General features: G+C 28.8%; 2 protein-coding genes and 1 non-coding gene across 4 annotated transcripts; all 3 read left to right on the top strand.

Moving 5' to 3' along the window:
- Nucleotides 1-2,924: 2,924 nt before the first annotated feature.
- On the top strand, nucleotides 2,925-6,139 carry LOC124912813 (histone-lysine N-methyltransferase, H3 lysine-9 specific SUVH1-like). Its single transcript, XM_047453458.1, has 4 exons — nucleotides 2,925-2,931; nucleotides 3,030-3,080; nucleotides 3,333-5,456; nucleotides 5,947-6,139. Exons 1-3 carry the CDS (start codon nucleotides 2,925-2,927, stop codon nucleotides 5,420-5,422), a joined length of 2,148 nt encoding a protein of 715 aa, XP_047309414.1. The 3' UTR covers nucleotides 5,423-5,456; nucleotides 5,947-6,139.
- Nucleotides 6,140-6,954: 815 nt separating this feature from the next.
- TRNAQ-UUG lies at nucleotides 6,955-7,026 on the top strand. The gene has a single exon. It is a non-coding gene; the product is annotated as a tRNA-Gln (tRNA).
- An 8,728-nt stretch (nucleotides 7,027-15,754) lies between these two features.
- On the top strand, nucleotides 15,755-19,275 carry LOC124911542 (amino acid transporter AVT1A). Of its 2 annotated transcripts, XM_047452042.1 has the most exons (13): nucleotides 15,755-15,891; nucleotides 16,012-16,167; nucleotides 16,251-16,417; nucleotides 16,493-16,755; nucleotides 16,834-17,048; nucleotides 17,456-17,479; nucleotides 17,574-17,754; nucleotides 17,839-18,058; nucleotides 18,155-18,290; nucleotides 18,354-18,519; nucleotides 18,678-18,721; nucleotides 18,807-18,866; nucleotides 19,021-19,275. In XM_047452042.1, the coding sequence occupies exons 3-13, from the start codon at nucleotides 16,260-16,262 to the stop codon at nucleotides 19,111-19,113; spliced, it is 1,560 nt and encodes a 519-aa protein (XP_047307998.1). In that variant the 5' UTR covers nucleotides 15,755-15,891; nucleotides 16,012-16,167; nucleotides 16,251-16,259; the 3' UTR covers nucleotides 19,114-19,275. The 2 variants fall into 2 exon arrangements, with proteins under 2 accessions (XP_047307998.1, XP_047307999.1); XM_047452043.1 differs by lacking the exons at nucleotides 15,755-15,891; nucleotides 16,012-16,167 and having other exon boundaries at nucleotides 16,248-16,417.
- Nucleotides 19,276-19,681: the final 406 nt, after the last annotated feature.

Here is a 19,681-nt window from a genome sequence, read left to right on the forward strand (position 1 = left end):
ATATAAAATATAATGCATATGAATTATTGATTAAAAACAAACATCATCAATGTCCTAATTAAATAACGCGTTTAAAAAAATATATTTTTATTTTTTTATCATAAATGAAGGACAATAATTTAAAACGAATGTGATGTCACCACGATGGTGTCACATTAGGATGTCATCTCACATAACTTTGTCGCTCGTTAAGACTTGTTTGGTTGTACTATTTTCTTTGAAAATTCTGACTTTTCAATTTGGATTTATTGAAATAAATCTGATTTATTAAAAAAAAAATGAATAGGGATGATTTTGAGTAAATAAGTATTTTTTTTTTATAAATTGACTTAAAATATATTAATATTTATTAATTAATTTTTCTTTTAAAAATTTGTATTTTAATTAATAAATGACTAAAAAAAACATTTCCGGCTAGGGAAAAAATGACTTTTCAACTTTTTTTTTTTTATAAACATTTTTTATTTTAAAGAGTGAAAGAAAATTGTTTTGCCTCCTTCTTTATTGTTCTGCATTTATCCTCCATCTCTTCTATAATTTTAAATACACAAGACATATAATTTGATTAGTGTAACTAATTAAAACTTTGGTGGATAACATTAACACTATATATGATTTACTAAATCATTAATTTATATTTTAGGTTAGACTATCAACTTGAATAATTGTGCAATATTTTGTTTGAACAATACTCCCGATCAATTGAGGGACAAATTAGGCTTAATTCTTAACACTGGTTGTTCTAATATTAAAGGTAACTATCTCAACCTTTCTATTCACTAGAATCATCTAAAATGGATATTTTAAAATTACTATTTTAAAAAATAAATTCAAATTGATTGGCTCAAAAACAAGTTACTTTAAGTCAATTTAGGAAAGATTTTTTTTTATCAAATTAGCTGTGCAAAATATTTATGTCTTCTATATGTCGGTTTTCACTTATCAATTTGTTTGATAAGAAAATTCTACACATTGATATCTAACTTATGGTGGAAATCAAGTGTGAATTCTAAAGGTATAACTCTTCATGGTCTTGACAAAATATCATTACAAATTGGGATAAAGGATTAATTTTTTGAGTACCAAGTGGCTTTCAATTAAAAGGGGTAATTTTGTATTATTTGTGAAACCAAATTGTGTAATCCCCTCGTCAACCCTGTAACCATTCATCGAGGTTAGTGAAAACTCAACATTGATGATAATTGAAATCTCTCAAGTTAATCATATTCTTGGTCATTTAATTAGAACTTGTTAAGCTTCTTATTAGTGAATTCTGCAAAGGAGATAAATTAGTTTGAAATAGTAATAGTAATGATATTTTTTTTTGGTGAATTCTTGTTAATCTAGTATACATGATTCAACTCTTAAGAAAAATTATAACCTTCCCTTATCATCAACACAAATGAATCACAAATGAATCCTAGTATCTTGAAATTCATCTATGAATTTAAAGTCGTCTATAAGATTAAGAATTTTATTTAGAAATATTGCTTGAATGTTATTGTTACATTTGAAACTTGTTTTAAATGTAAAATTATTGATTATCACATTTATCAATATTGTAAGCTTACAAAACTTTTAACCCATCCTTTTGTTACGATTTTATCTTAGATTAATTGACTCAAATATTTCTAGATTCGATGATATCATTAAAGCTAATATCCACCATTCTAGTAAATATGTGTTGTCTCTTTCGAAACGAATAAATGAATTTGTGTATGAATTTGTGTTTAGGAAGAAAAATCTGAATCTCTTATTTTACATTCTAACGATGTTGTGTTAATACTTGAAAAAAAATTCAATTATAGAAATAACATACATGGAGGACGACATGAGGAATTTGGGACAGAAATAAAAGTTAAAAAAATCACAAAAATGAACAATCAAGAATAACCCTGACATAATTGTTTTAATGAAGGATGGGAAAAACAAACAATAGATTAATCTCCCACCACAATTCAGAAGCTCCAACTCTGAAGAGATCATTGAAACAATTAACTAGTTACTCTATCAGCTTTATTTGAAAAATCATTCAGATCAGAATCGATAACTCTTAAGATATCGTTCTTGTCGAATCTAACGCAAATGTAGCATCTTAGGCAATCTTCATTAAGTGATTTCGAAGACATTCGTCTTCTTTTCATACTCAATTCTAAAAACAAATTGTTGACTGGATCGCAAACTATTAAAAAAAAGTTGTGAAGTTATCTTTTCTAACCTTTCTAATTTAACTAACCCGTTTTATACTTATTTATAAGGACAATACTTGTGTATTTATAAAATAATTTCTCATTATAAAAAAACATAATTAATGAAAAATTTCCCATCTCATAACCTTTCCCATAAATCACATTTGACCAATTATTTATGTCTATTTTGTTTGACATTTGCCTTGTCCATGTATTATTTTTTTTTTTGCATCAATTCATCCACACCTTTTTAAACATGTATTAAATAATTCACCTAAGTTAATAAAGACTATAATTCCAGTCATTCTTATCCATTTAATTTGAATTATTTTTACAGACAAAAGATCTCCATTATTAACTTTCCTCCTCTGGCCCTAAATAATTTTTCATTTCCTTTATTTAAATTACTTTCATATTTACGATCTATCGTAACATTAATAACGAACTTTGTTTAACGTAACTTTTATAATTTTAACAATCGGCAATTGTCGATTGAGATTGACGGTTGAACAACAATTCAGTACACCCAGTTACAAGATCATCAAATCTACTCAATTATTAGTTTACTCAGTTTAAACTTTCACTTAATTTGAGATGGATTTATAGATGAACACTTTGAAAATGTGCTACTTTTTACTTTTAAAATTTCATGGGTTTTATTTGAATCTAACGTTAGAGTTTCAGGCTCATTTGTTTTGTTTTCCCTTTCTAGAAAGGCATCGTTTTTTAGAGTTTATGTCGGGTATCACTAGCTTGAAATCCCTTAAACCCTCTCTCTATCTGGTTCTGCGATCAGTCTTTCTCAGCCTTATTCTGACTCTGATTTGTATTTCTCCTAAGTGGGTATCGTTCAAAATTCGTTCGATTTCATGTTTACCGACGTAATTCCAGGTTTGTAACTCATTACTCTGTCTTTCTTCAAACTCTATAGATTCTAACTAATATCTTCTCCTGTTCGATTTTCATTTCTTTATGCTTTCTAGGGTTTTAGTTTTCATCCCAAACCCTCATTTCTCTTTATTCTTTCTTGATACAGATTGTGGGTTTCTGTAGAATTGCCAATTTTTCAAACCCTCGATCTCTGCTATAAGGGTTTGTGGTAGAAATCAATCTAGTTTTGGTGTTTGAATGTAATCTGTTGAGTTGCAAACTGTTGTTATCTGGAACAAGAAATGGATTCAGAGTCGATTCCTGCTTCAGGATCTGTTGATAAGAACCGTGTTTTGACCATAAAACCATTGAGATACCTTGTCCCGATGTTTCCTCCTTCCTCAGGTTCATCTTCATTTTCATCTCCACAGTCAGCTCCATTTGTTTGTGCTCCACCAACTGGTCCATTTCCTCCTGGCCTTTCTCCTTTTTATCCTCACCAAATCCCTTATGGAGTTGACAACACAATTCAATCTCCTGCCCCTCTAAATGCAATCAGAAACCCTACACCAATCTCACGGTCTGCAAATGGACATGCCAGCAAGGGTTCAAGAAGAAAATCTATGACCCGGGTTACAGTTAGTGAAGAAGATGGGTACAGTGATTCACATGATCAAACTGATTTAGGAAACAGCAGTAGAAAAAGGAAGGTAGGTAGGCCAAGAGGGAGTAAAAAGAAAACGGGTAGTTCTCGTTTAGTTAAGAAGCCTTCGCCAGAAGTAGACATCGAAACCCTAGCTAATAATTTCTTATCGTCGTTCAATCTCTCGGGATTCACTTCAACAAGACGAGATGAGGGAGATCGTGACTGTGTCAGTTATGTCCTTACTATTTACGATTTACTTAGAAGGAAGATTCCTCAACATGACGACACAAAGGATGTTTCTCGAAGGCCCGACCTCAAAGCAGGAGCAACATTAATGACGAAAGGGATTCGAACGAATGCCAAGAAACGGGTTGGATCCGTACCTGGTGTTGAAATTGGCGATATCTTCTTTTTCAGAATGGAATTGTGCGTCGTTGGATTGCATTCGCCTTCTATGGCTGGGATTGATTACTTAAACCTCAAGGCTTCGCCTGACGAAGATATTGTCGCTGTTAGCATAGTTTCGTCAGGAGGGTACGAAGATAATGACGAGGATGGAGATGTTTTGATTTATAGCAGCCAAGGAGGGAATATAAACAAGAACGATAAAGATTCGAGCGATCAGAAGCTCGAAAGGGGTAATATTGCATTGGAGAATAGCTTGCACAAGGGAAATGAGGTAAGAGTGATTAGGGGTTTGAAGGATTTGGTTAATCCAACTGGGAAGGTTTATGTTTACGATGGATTGTACACGATTAAAGAATCATGGATCGATAAAGGGAAACTAGGTCATAATGTATCCAAGTATAAACTAGTAAGAATAAAAAACCAGCCCGAAGCTTTTAAATTGTGGAAGTCAATTCAGCTATGGAATGATAATATTTCTGCGAGAAATGGGGTTATACTGCCAGATTTAACTTCAGGTGCTGAAAATTTCCCTGTTTCGCTTTTCAATAATGTCGACAACGAGAAAGGGCCAGCTTACTTCATGTATTTCCCTAGTTTAAAGTATGGAAAACCGTTCAGTTCATCTCAACCATCTCAAAGCTGTAATTGCAGAGGGGGTTGTCAGCCTGGTGATGATAATTGTCATTGTTTCCAAAAAAACGAGCGAAATCTTCCTTATTCTTCATTAGGAGTTGTTCTTAGTATTAACTCAATGATATATGAGTGTGGGCCTTCTTGTTTATGCCCTCTTAATTGTCACAATAGAATATCTCAGGCGGGGCTTAAACTTCGATTGGAGGTTTTTCGGACGAACGATAGGGGTTGGGGTCTTAGGTCATGGGATCCAATTCGAGCTGGAGCATTTATTTGCGAGTATGCAGGAGAAGTCGTTGATGAATCTGAATCTAGCATAATCGATCAGGATGATTATTTGTTTGATGCGAATCGTTTCTACGAGCCTCCAGAATTTATGCGGGGGATTCCCAATGGGTGTTCGAAAATTCCATTTCCGCTCCTAATCAGTTCGAAGAATGTTGGGAATGTTGCTCGGTTTATGAATCATGGATGTGATCCGAATGTTTATTGGCAACCTGTTTTACGCGAGAAAGGTAATGAATGTTATCTCCATGTGGCATTTTTCGCAATAGGGCATGTTCCTCCTTTGAAAGAATTGACGTTTAACTATGGATCGGCTCCGTCTGGGAAAGATGAACTGATGAAGAAGAAATGTCTATGTGGATCTTCGAAATGCAGAGGATATTACTATTGATGACCAACTTATCAAATATGAAGTGCCTCTAAAGGTGAGTTAGACAGACCTATTATGTTGTGTTTTTCTAATCATTTTTTGAAACTTAAATGTTCTTAAAACAAAACCTTTACATAGAGTTCATGCATGTTCTGATGATATGTGAAGAACAATAGAAAAACCTAGTATCTTGGATTTGAAGGAATTTTGGGAAAAGTTAGAACCCTAGATGATTGGAAGAATACAATCGGAAATGGGATGAGAAAGAGATAGAAACTCAAACAAGAGTATTCAACTAATTCATTTGAACAAATCATGATAAACCGCCATATTGTGTATTTCATTACATTAAGTAGCTGCCTGCATTTATGAAATAGAATTCTTATTATATATATATTTTTTGAATTAAGGAGAACTAGTATGATACCTTATAATCATGCTCCCGCTTCAACTCAAAGCTGAGTTCTTATTATATTCTTTTGAAGCCGAGTTCTTATTATATTCTTTTGAAAAGAACATGATTTTTTTTTTGGTGCTTGTAAATAGGCTGCAGAAGGAAAGCAATTGCGGTTTCAAATGGTTTGCTTGGAAAAGAGGGGATTTACATATCAAATGCAAGATTAAGACTGTGTAGTTAGCTAACTAATAATAAGAATAATGCCAGTTTATTTGCTGTGTGTTATTTTGTGACTTTGTAACTCCATGAAATGTACTTAAAAATGGTTTGTTTGTCTCTTCTTCCTATGGTTAATCTTACTGCTTTTTTTTTTATGTCATTTATTTATCAAATTATCAACCAACCTGTGAGGTGTCAGGTTAATTCTTCTTTAATTCCCCAATAAAAAATAGGCATAAAGACAAGATGTTGAGCAATAAAAAGGTTTGCGATAGCGAGCGTTATGATATCTATCGACAAACGAGGCAATCAGAATCTTACGGGATTTCAAAGGAAATAAATACAAGACAATATTTTAGAACGAGAAGAGGAGAAAACGAGATTTGAAATGATATTAGAACTGTTGGGATTTCACTAATTCAAGTATTTTCAATTCTATATCGCCCTTCTTGAGTTGTTTTTTTTGTTTGTTCATTTGTTTGAAAAATTGTTGCTTGTTTGATTTAGTCTTTCTTTATTTCACTCTATTTCTTTTTTAGACTTATTTATATTATTAGGCAAATCATGGGTTATTTTGGAAAAAATAAAATAACTCATTCTGAGAATAATGTAAGTTGGGATAGAATTAGTTTTTTCAAAAAAATATTATTAAATGTGTTTATATATATAATTAAGATATATTGCATAATTTTATCTGATTTAAATAATATTTGAATTAGATAATATTATTTGATCTAAATTAAAATTAATATTCGAAAGAAAAAAAATAGGTAAATGAAATAAAATGTTTGATAGGGAAAATAATATTATTATTTTTTTTTTAGTGTTAATGTATGGATAACTTTTATACAATAAGAATTCATGAATAGTTACAAAATAATTTTTAAGTTTATTATTTAGATAATTTGTAACTAATAATGTTTAAAATTATCAAATCGGTTCTATGGTGTAGTGGTTAGCACTCTGGACTTTGAATCCAGCGACCTGGGTTCAACTCCCGGTAGGACCTCTTTTTTTCATATTTTTGGCACTTTGAAAACTATACCCAACTTCAAACCATAGGACCTTCATTTTTATATAATGTTTTGCACATAAACCACATCTTTCAAATTTTGAAAAGTTCAAAATTATTTTTAAGAATATTAACCTTAAACAACTCACTTTTAGTCCTTCTAGTCATTAACTTTTTTTAATAGTGCGCCATTCTTCTGAAAAGATGGACAATTTGTTGATAGCCAAATATCGATAGAGAATCTCCATTAGTGTCTCCAATTTGATTGGGTATTTTTTTTATTTGATTGCCTATGAATTATAAGACTAGTTTTTTTTATTTTTTATGTTTTTCTTTGTTTTAGTTGTTTTCTTTTCTTATCTTATATGTACTTAGTTTAGTTTTAACCTTGTGCTTGCCTTTTTATCTATTTTAAATACAAATTTAATTAAATATTTATGATGACTAATAATTCAGTATTATTAGTTATTTAATTTGTTATTTTTGTTTATAAATATTCTAGAACCTCATCAAATATCTAATCAAACCTACTATCATGTTCTTGTCATTAATTGCTTACTAGTGCTCATCAATCATCATATGGCCAGCTAGCACATGTTAATTCATAAATTTATTTCTAAAAATAATTCACTTAATTAAAAGAAATAAGAATATAAAACATGTCAGTAATATAATCAATGCATACAAAACGCTTAAGCTAGATGATATGAAATAATATTCATCTCTTGTTGTCGTTAAAATAGGAGATATAATTATATTCACAGAAGTATAATCAATTATATGAATATGTAAATAAGCTTACCAATTTATTGTAACTTAATAGTTGAATAACTGTTTAATCAACAATGTTTAAATTAATTACTCCTTTATATAAAACTTTTTGTATTATTATTAATGAAACTCTATTGAATAAAAAAAATAACATATCAAAAGAAATTATTGATTATATACTATAATCATATCACATCACATGTGAAGTGATTTCATTACAATTTTCTTTAGTTGCTTTCAAATATAATATAATTAGAAAATTATTTTAAATAACTATAATGATTAATTCTTTCCCAAATTGAATCACATGCATTGCAATAACCCAAAATATATAATATGCATACTTTCTTTACTTTTTTAGAGAAGTAATACTTGTGTATAAAATCACAAAATCAAAAGGCAACCTAGCTATTCCATAACCAAAAGACAAAGGCAACACTTTCGAGTGGAAATATATATTTTATGTTAACTCGAGTAACAAAGGTGAGTATGTCACTAAGATAAGATACTTTAAAAAATGGTCTTAAGTTAAAGTAAAGATTATGATGGTTCTTAATTCAAAAATAAAAATAATATTGACTTAGATAGCACTTCTATCTAAGCACCGGTTCAATGAGAAGCACATCTTTTAAACTAATTTTTACACTAGTCTATAATGAAGATGTAAAATGAAGGTGGTTGAATGGACTATGCCTAATTAAGACTATTATTGAATTAATGGGCCGGTTTGTATTGGTTTATACAAGCCATATGGATTAACAATGTGGTGTTTTCATGGATGAAAATGAATTGGAGGAGGATTTTTAGTTGACAACATACCACAATTGCATATAAAATTATTGTCCTCATAATTTGCATTTTTATTTATAGAATGATGAGTCTAGTTTCTTCTTCGGAGTGTGATTAATTCTCGCATGTTAAGTAAATAGCCCGCAAACATACTACACCAATTTATTTAAATGAGTGAAACTTGTCGTCTGACCGGCTCGAACCTAAGACCTTAAATAGGCTAGGGTATCCACATTTTGTTGTCGTTAAACTAAAAAAGAATTTTTTTAAAAGAAGTATGACACGAGGACTTTTCAGGGGTCACGCATCCTAGTACTTTCTTTTAAGGAGTGTGACACAGGGACTTCTTAGAGAGTCACTCTTCATAGTACTATTCTCGTCCAAGCTACAGAGTTCTGATAAGATCCGGTGCATTAATGTTATCGCACACAGGAGTGCCAATGAATTTTTTTTTAAGAGTTTAAAATAAAGTAAACTTTAATTAAATCATCTTTATCCATAATTTTTACAGTTATACATTGAATCTCCTTTAAGAGTTTAAAACAAAATAAACTTTAACTAAATCATTTCTCTTGAAGCTTAAGAGATAAGTATTTGTCAAACTTGTTATAGACTTCACCGATACTCATACTATATGCAATTTGTATTTGCTTTTGTTCAATTTTTTGAACACTCACCTTACAAACCATATTTTAGAGAAATCATCTCATCCTAACTCTAGGATTCAAGCCTATTTTCATGTTGAGAAAATCAAACCAAACGATCATTGATCACTAGTCAGCGAAAGCAATTGATTAGAAAAATATGCTTAACCAAAATTTCTATGAAATCATGAAAAAGGAATGTTAGTCCTCCCAATGTCTATATAACTAAAAGATTATGAAATGATTGAAAATGATTTACAGATGACAAACTTTAATAATCCATAGTTGATTATTCAAATAATCTATGATCAAACAAATCCTAAGTAAGCTAGCAAAACTCATCATGGAGATACATATTCATGCATCTAGTTAGTGATAGAGATGTATGAGTATGTCACTACATTTTGAAAAAAAAAAGTACATTACAATATTATAATGAAACTTTAATTACAACAACAAAAATATGATAAAATAAATACTTACATTAAAAAAAAGAAACAAGAACCAAACATCATTTAAGAAAATAAAACAAGAAAAATTGACAAGCTTACAAAATATCATTTCAACCATCACTTTATTCATTTAATCACTATTTTTACATATCAAAATATCAAAATGACCTTTTATTTAATTATTTATAATTAATTTATAATTCAATATAAAGAAAAAATGTAAAGGTATTTTCGTAAATAAACACACAAAAACTGTTTTTTCTCTTTAAATTATCAAACAATTTTGTTATTATTATTATTTTTATTTTTTTTTGAGAAACATTAACGTGAAAACCAACAAACCAAAGATGGAACGAGCTCCTAGTTTCATGTTCCAAGTTCCAACGTGGTCAATGAAAGCATGGTCGTTTTCTGAGCTGACACTGTGAAAGATACTGAAATGTTTTTTTTGAAAAAGGAAGAAGAACAGTGATATCAGTATTATGTGTTTATCCCATTTGTTTTTATCTTTGTGTTTGTGCTTACATTTTCAAAAATAATAATTTAACCACAAATTTAAATATTAATGATGACACCAATACATTTCTGTATTAAAAATATTTTTAAAAAAAATATTATATATTCTAATCAAAATTCTAATTTTGAAAATTTATTTTTCAATCAAATTACCTATGTTTTTGTCATTTTGTGTTTACTAGTGCTCATAGTCATCAATCACCATATGATCGGCTAGTAAAGATGGTAATGAGACCGTTCGGGGTGGGGAATACATTTACCATCCCCACCCCGTTTTTATTTTGGGGATTTTACTAATATCATTTCCGTCTCGTTCGGTTTTGTTCAGTTTCGAGGAATCTCTGCGGGAATAAAGAAATAAACTTATAACTCTTATAAAATATATTGATCATTTAATATATTTAATTATGTTTTAGAGTGTTCGGGGCATAAACGTGAGCTAATCGGGGCGGGAGACACAAATATCATCCCTGCTCCATCCCCGTTCAGTTTCGAGGAAAAACTGTCCCAAACAGGACAATTCGGTTCGATTTTCGCAGAGCAATTTTAAATTATCATCCTTACCGGCTAGTACATTTTACTTCACAATTTTATATTTACTCAAAATAATATCATAATTTTATTTCCATTTAATTATTTTATAGGAAAGATAAATATAAGTTTAACAAAACAAAAAAATATATAAAATTACATGTGAATAATATTATTATATTAAAACAATAGGATAATCATATCATATGAATATTTAAATAAGCTTATCAATTTATTGTAGTTTAATATTTGAATACTTGTTTAATGTATAATGTTTAAAGTAATTGCTATTTTATAATATTGGTTCTATCAATTAAGATATTGTTTGTATTATTATTACTCATGAAACTCTACTGAATAAAAAGAAATTACATTTCAAATGAAATTGTTGATTATAGACTTTGGATTAGGAGTTAGGATTTATGAATATATATGTATTAAATAATCACATCACCTATGAACCCATTTCTTTCAAATATAATAGAATTAGAAAAATATTTAAATAACTCTAATGATTAATTATTTACTAAGAATAATTGAATCACATGACTTAGCTTTCTAATAACCCAAAATATTCTCAATTCTCAAATTTTGTCTAGTTAGACTAATTTGTTTTTGTTATATATTTAGATATGCATGTTTTCCTTACTTTTTTAAGAAGTAATACTTGTGTATAAAATCACAAAACCAAAAGGCCAATAAGCAAAGAAGTAAAGAGAAAAACAATATTTTCACAAATTATAAGACAAAGACAACACCTAAAAATGAAAATATATTTTCTTATGATTCGAAAGTCAATCAAAATTTCTACTTAAATAGTAATATATGATTGTATATAATTAACTTAAAACTAAAAAAAAAACAATGTCAAACTTGCTATGCTTAATTAATTATGCTTAAAATTAGATTGTCAAAGACATGTCACTACTTGATTTGCCATAACATATTAAATAAAAGGTTGTCAAATGAACATGTGTAAATTAAAAAAGAAATTAGTAATATATTTTAATTATTCAAATATTCATCACTAAAGTTTTGTTTAATCATAACTTTGCAAGTACATAAGCTAAATAAAAGCACACTTGTATAATAAGAGTGTATAGGTACCGAAATTGAGATACCTAATTGGAAAAAAATAAAATATTTTCTTGTTTCACTTTATATATTTTAAGTTAAATTATAAAAAATAAAATAAAATTGTATTAGAATCAATTTATATTTGAGACTCGAACTTGGATCGTTTTTATCAAATGGGGATCGAAATTTAAAGTGTGTCATACGGGTCGAACTATCAACTTTTTAGTCTATTTGAGTTTTTTACTAATTTCAAAAAACATTTGTCTTCTCATCTTATTTTAATGTATTATTTTTATTTTTTTATTTAATTTATCACATTTGTAAATAAAACGATATTTAGAGACGTATTTGTTTTAAACTAAGTTTTTTTTTTATATATATTTACGTATTTGAATTTATCGAAATTGATTTGGGCAACTAAAAAAATGTGTAATATAAGGAAATATTTGAGAAAATGAAAGGGAGTTAGATTTTGTACTTATTTCCACATAATAACTTTAAAACGACATAATCTTGTGTATGGTCTATCAATTTCAATATATATATATATATATATATATATATTTAAATTGAGTATTTTTTTTCAATATATACACGTTCAAAACTTTCAAATACCGTTTGAATGCGTTAACAGAATGCATTGTGAGAATAATTGGAAAATCGAAAAAAAAAATGTAATTTTTCTTTTATAAATGTAGTAAATAAAAATATTATGTTAAAAGTAAAAAGATAGTTGTTCATTTGTAAGAAAATTTTAAATGATTAAACACATTTTAAATTTTGAGATTTAAATAACCATTATATATTTATAATTAATGTGTATTGTCAGACCTTAGTTAAATGGTGGCAGCTTATGTCCGACTTTAAAATACAATTACAAACTTACAATCTAATATTTTTCTAAAAAAAACTCAAATTAATTATTAACTTAACCTAGAACTTATCATATATTTGATTTACTTACTCTAATTAAGGATATTTTCAAAATTCCTACACATAATTTTTTGACTAAATAAATTCGTATTTTTCTATCTTGTCATCTACCGGGGCCTGATTTTCCTCCATGGCTAGAAAACTCATCATATAAAGAGAAACATGTGTATGAAATACACTAAAGTCTACATATGAGATTATTATAAATAATTCATTAATCAATCAAGTGTCATTTCTTCAACTATTAAATCAAACAAAATATCCTTGTCATTTAAAAAAAAAAATCTATTTATTATATATTTGACAATTATTAAAGATAATGGTAAAATGATGTTTAATTAACATAAAAATGAATTATTTAAAATGCAAATAATCCCTATTAGTTGATTAGTTATTAAAATAATTTAAGATCAAACAAGACCTAATAATTAAGGAGATGAAGTTTTTTCTCACTAGCTAGCAAAATTCATCATGGTCCGAGCCCATCAATCATGCATATAAAAATAGAGATATGTGAATTACACAAAAGATATATCGTAAATTATACTATATAGTACATTTATGATATATGCATGCATTCAGAAATTTGAGGAGTCAATTCATGAAAACTTGTAATAATTATGTTTTTTTTTTCTGTAAATATATATATATATATATATATCATAAATAATTTAAAAATATTATTGAGTTTGTTTGAATTTAGGTTATTAAAATAAATCATGATTCATTTAAAACAACGTTGATGAGTAATGATATTGAGGAAATTTATTTTAAAAAAATGATATCTAAAATATTTTAATTTATTAATGAGTGAGTGAATAATTCATTCATTTTATAAAATTAATTGGACAATCTATTACTTTATTTTTACAATATTAAAATTTTAAATATACAAAATATATATATAATAATAACTTAACTAATCAAAAGCCAAATAAACAACTATTTTAAAAAAACTAATAAAATTCCCTAATAATCCATCATCAAATAAGCTATTTGTGCAAGATATTCGGTACAAGCTTACTCGATTTTCTATCCTTAGAAACTATTTTCTTCTTAAAGAGAATTTTATAATTATGTTACGAGTTCGATTTTAACTAAAAGCTCTTTGAATAGAAGATTGGTATTACCCGTGAAATGTCACGTTAATCCTCTTTAATTCAAAAATAATATAATTTTACAAAAAGAATGATAGTGGCAGCGAAGGAGCTGCGAAAACAAGATCACAAATCCTATATGGTCTGTAACATGTGTAGGAGAAAGAAAAAAATAATCATTTTCAGGAACTTTTGGGAGAAAATGTTCCGAAAGTGTTCATTTCGGGAGAAAAACGTACCAAATATTTTTTTTTTTGACAAAAACGTCCCAAAAATGAAAATTTTCAGGACGTTTTTGTTCCGAAAGTGAACATTTTTTTTACGAAAAATAAAAAATAAAATTATATTATTATTATTTTTTAAATGCCGACGTGGGGCGACGCGATAAGTTGGATTCGTGAGCTTATTTTCGCTAACCCTACTTATCATTTTTTAATTTACAATTATGTTTTATGATGCATCCAATTGAACGGTGGTAATGCATCCTACTTATCATTTTTTAATTTACAATTATGTTTTATGATGCATCCAATTGAACGGTGGTAATGCATATGAATATGATCACATATGGTAGTCAATTACTTCTAAATGAAGGACAACCATCGATAACGAGTATCCCTTTTTGAACCCTGGGTTAGAAATTACTATTCGACCTGCCTTCAAACTCGTGAGTGTCTCTAAACCCGACGAATACCCAAAACCCGGTCGTAATTAGTTATGACTTTTACACCTTCGACCTAACATTTTTAGATTAAAAAAAACGTGATTGTTATGCCACATCATAATTTAGAATTTTACTAAGGTATAATCGAGCTTCAAATTTTTTGTAATTGAAAAGATATATATAATAAGAGATAAATATGTCAAATTATAGAATATAAATCGTTGTTTAGTATAATATCCCGATTCCTACATGAGAATAGTTTCACGAAATTTTGAATACTCATTGTGAAGTATAAGTTATTGTCAAACCACTTCGCCCCAAGCTTAGGAATTTCATCCATGTAGATTTTTTTTTTGTTACACCAACTCATGAGCTTTGAAATAGTGTTAGGTATAAGGATTTTCAAGGGAATGTCACAATTTTGCTTGTTTCACCTATTATTCTTTATATCTATCTCAAACATTTCACTGTTTTTTAATAATAATGTCCATTCTTTTAAGAAGAAAAAAACTAAAACATCACAAGTGTGAGGAAAAACAAAAGTGGCCCCCAAGGCTATCCTCCTTTACCCAACTCCACTTGTTTTCGGATATTAGACAATGTCTTGATAATTACACCATTAAATGATATGCAATAGCCTATTTAAAATAACAATTCAAAAGATGTAGAGGTTATATTAAAATTATGTATAGTCAAAAAAGTAAAATTTATTACTTACTAAAATTTTGTATATCAAGTTTTTTAAAATATATAATATATTAGTAATCTATTCATTTTTAAAATAGAAAATATTTTAATATTTTAATTAATAAATTAAATGATATGGTAAATGAAATTGAATAAAATAATATTTTTTTAATTTTAAACATTATTACTTTAAATATTTCTTTTTTTTTTCAAATTTTCATAATTCAATTATATTAATTTTATAATAAAAAAAATAAATTTTATTTTTCAAATTCAAACACATACCAAATTTTCGTACCATTATTCTTTAATAAAAAGGAAAATTTAAGAGAAATAAAGAAGATTGTGACCATTTTTATTTTCTTAAATTATTTAATTTAATAATATTTCCATTGCCCACGTCTAGAATAACCTCAATAAGGAATATTCTAGATTCAGAAATTAATATTTATTAAATTTAAAATAATTTTACTAGAATATTAATTCATTTTTTTAAACCCAACAAATAGGCTAAATTAATGGTTTAAAAAATCAAATTAGGTTATTTCCAATATAATATATATATATATATATAAAAGCTCGAAGAACGTAGCCATGGCGGAATTGAAGGTTGATAAGGCGGTTTAAACTTGAACGAAGAAATTTCTTGCGCATGAAAATTCTGCTCCGGTGAGATCAGCCGGCGATAAATTAGGTTACCGGTGAGATCTCAATCCTTCTTATCTCTTCCATTTCATTCACAGCTTGAAAAATGTTACGTTTGTTTACGTAGTTTCATGATTCACAAAACGCGAATCTTCTTTGTTGTCTCTACGTCGCAGGGCCAGCTCTCCTCTTCAATTTCCATCATCATCCTCATCCTCGTGTTTCTCTCTCACACACACACACAGTTCGCTGTAAAATCTGTCTTTATCGTCATTCCTTTGTCCTGGAGCTGCTCGCTGCCAAAACTCTACAGTTGCAGCTTCAGCCATCCGGTAATTCATTGTTCTATATCTATCCTCACGTCTTCTTTATATAATATCTTCAAATTTTAATTTGATAAACATTCGTTTAGTAGTTTTCTGTCATGGCGGATATGAAAGTGAAAGAAACGGAATATTTTTTGGAAGAGGAAGAAGGAGATGATAATGACGCTAGTCTTAACAAGATGAACAGTGATATCAGTATTAATAGTGCTGATGATGATTCGCCTTTCATTTCTCAGCAATGGCCACGGAGCTACAGGTTTGAATTAGCTATTAGTCATTAGATATTAGAAGAGGTAAACATTTTCCTGACCTAAATTTTTATGTTTTGAAGGGAGACAACAGATTCATACACAATTGCTGCATCACCAAGTTTTGGAATGATTCGTCGTCTTTCTAGCATTAACAGATATTCTGAACATGATTTGGGAATTAAGAGTAGTACAGATTTGGAGAACAGTCTGCTTTCTGAATCTGATAAGGTTATTCGTAAGTCTTCATCAGCATGGTTAGATAAGGTTTCATTTCATGACCAAATATCTACAGGAGAGCTTCCTGTTGGCCATGGATGTAGCTTTACTCAGACTATTTTCAATGGTAATTTATAAGTTTGTAAGCTTTGTTTAAGAAATTTTTCATAAGATTCAAATCATATATATTAATATTTCCATATAGGTTTGAATATCTTGGCTGGAGTTGGGCTTTTGTCAACACCTTATACTGTGGCAAGAGCTGGATGGGCTAGCATGGTTGTACTGGTTGTTTTTGCAGCTGTGTGTTGTTATACAGCTTCTCTTATGAAATATTGCTTAGAAAGCAGAGAAGGGATCTTAACCTATCCAGATATTGGAGAAGCTGCATTTGGGAAATATGGTCGCCTCTTTGTATCTGTAAGTTGATGTCTCAATCCCTTGTTTCTTGACTGTCTTGTGTTGGCCTATCTTTGGCTGATTTTTCATTGTAAGAAAGAACAAATTAGACCCAAAATTTGGAATATTGTCTAATAAATTATGTGGATCATAGGGGTGTAATAAGTTCATCCCAATATAATCATTTAGATGACAAAACACCACTCCAAAACACTTGGGGCTTGTTGTTTTGTGTGTAACATGACTTAACTACCCTTATTATTTGATGCCTGAGTTGATTATTTGATGAAAAAGTTGATTGGTGATGACATTTTTTATTATTAGGATTTAATGCAAATAACCCACATTAGATTTGTTAAAACCTAAGATGTTCTTTTGATATTTCACTAATTAAGTTTCTAACAGTGCTTATGGTATTTTCCTTGCAGATTCTCTTGTACACAGAATTATATGTAAGTGTAGCAGCTTGATTCTTGTTTAAATTGGTTTTGAAGAATATACAATGAACAAGACAAACATAATAAATAAATCCTCTCATTATTGCAGTCTTACTGCGTGGAGTTTATCATCTTGGAAGGAGATAACCTAACAAGACTATTCCCGGGTGTTTCTTTGAACATTGCTGGCTTTCAACTGGATTCTCTACACCTCTTTGGAATTCTTACTGCAATAGTTGTTCTACCAACTGTTTGGTTAAGAGATCTTCGTTTAGTTTCAATTCTTTCAGGTATTTGAAGTTAATTTACTAGGTTTGTCTCTCTTTGATAATTTATTTTTCTCTACATTTTCACTCATTTGTTCATTCCTGCAGCTGGAGGTGTTTTCGCGACTATTGTAATAATCCTCTCGATGTTTTCTCTTGGTACGTTTGAGGGAATTGGATTTCATCATACCGGTAAGATAGTCAAATGGGAAGGTGTTCCATTTGCTATCGGTGTTTATGGATTTTGTTATGCTGGTCATTCTGTATTGCCGAATATTTACCAATCAATGGCTGATAAAAGACAATTTACACTGGCCATAACGATATGGTATGGAAAATTGGGAATGAGACCATCATTTCATACAATCAAATTATTTAATTTTATTTTTTCTGCTAATATTTGTGTTTTTTTATCAATGGACAGCTTTGGTTTATGTGGTTTTCTATATGGTTGTTCTGCTGTCATGGGGTATCTTATGTTTGGTGACGGAACATTGTCTCAAATAACTTTAAACATGCCGCCTCATACATTTACCTCTAAAGTTGCATTATGGACTGTAGTAAGTGTCTCAAATTTCTTAATTTTCGCAAATTTCTTTCTTTAATATCTTTTTTTCCCGTAGGTTATCAACCCATTTAGCAAATATGCTTTGTTAATGAACCCTTTGGTAAGAAGCATAGAGGAACTATTGCCAACAAGAATTTCTGAAACCAATTGGTGTTTCATTCTTTTGAGGACAGCACTTGTTCTATCTACTGTCGTCGTTGCTTTCCTTGTCCCATTCTTTGGTATGTAGACAGTTTTGGACATTTGTTTTGTAAATTATTAAAAAAGTAAATTGACAATGAATATAACCACTGAATTTTCTATAAAAAATGCATTAACCAATATGGTCGGTCTACTGTGGCGGTTGCATTCCTTATATGTTTGTTTTGTTCGTTTGCAGGACTTGTGATGGCTTTGATTGGTTCTCTTCTTTGCATTCTTGTGGTAAGAAAGACATCATATGTTCGTATCGATAGTCAAGTTTTTGTTTGAGTAACTAATGTGTTGATAATTTGTTTGTTGAATTTAGGCACTTATATTGCCAACTTTGTGTTTCCTTAAAATCGTGAAGAACCCAACAAAAACTCAGGTAAGAATTTAAGCAATCTTGAGGATGTCATGAATTGGTTTTGATCTTTCGTATCGTCGAAGAGGGGTGTAATTGAGTCGTTTTTATCTAGTCTGATGAATTATTGGAGTTTATTTAATAAAATTTGAATGGATTATTTGAAAATTTGTTGCAGGTGGTGATGTGTGGTGGTGTAATTGTAGTGGCCATTATTGGTGCAGTTATGGGAACATACTCTTCTATAGCCGATATTGCAAACCAATATTAAATTATTGTGCTTTCCTGATAAGTTAGATGTGCCAAATGTGTCACAGATATTGCTCTTTTTATTTTTATTTTTTTTTGTTATAATTATCTTATAAATTATAATTTTCATCAAAAGGTATTAAAGTTTGTATTAATAGAATACAGAATCTCATTTTTTAATATTTTATGGATTGTTTAAAACAAAGAAGTAATAATGTTTATTTGATATTTTTTCCTATGAACATAAAATAAGAAATTACTTATTTTTGTGTTTATTTTTTAAAATTAATTAACACTTGTTCGGTAGTCTTAAAGCTAATTTGAAAATTTAAATGAGCAAAGTTAGAATTTTTAATATTTCACTCTATTTTTGTATCTATTACAATTTTAGAGGACATAAAGTTATTACTCCGGAAAATTCTTGTCTCGAAAAAGTTCGATATTCAAGAAATTTAACATTCGATTTGCATTTCAAAAATATTTTTAAAATGAAATATTGTTTTAAAAAATTTTAAATAAATTTTTTCCAGTTTTGAAATTAATTATAAAAATAATTAATTTAAATTTAATTAATTTTTCAAATTTAAAAT

Source organism: Impatiens glandulifera, chromosome 8, assembly GCF_907164915.1.
Source record: "Impatiens glandulifera chromosome 8, dImpGla2.1, whole genome shotgun sequence".
Lineage (NCBI taxonomy): Eukaryota > Viridiplantae > Streptophyta > Magnoliopsida > Ericales > Balsaminaceae > Impatiens > Impatiens glandulifera.

Excerpts from the sequence above, each read along its gene's own strand:
- LOC124912813 (XM_047453458.1), top strand. Across the intron at positions 3,081-3,332 it reads GTTTACCGACGTAATTCCAG|TTGCAAACTGTTGTTATCTG; the intron begins GTTTGTAACTCA and ends TAATCTGTTGAG.
- LOC124911542 (XM_047452042.1), top strand. The coding sequence starts at position 16,260 with ATGGCGGATATGAAAGTGAAAGAAACGGAATATTTTTTGGAAGAGGAA. Across the intron at positions 16,418-16,492 it reads CAATGGCCACGGAGCTACAG|GGAGACAACAGATTCATACA; the intron begins GTTTGAATTAGC and ends TATGTTTTGAAG. Across the intron at positions 17,480-17,573 it reads TCTTGTACACAGAATTATAT|TCTTACTGCGTGGAGTTTAT; the intron begins GTAAGTGTAGCA and ends TCATTATTGCAG.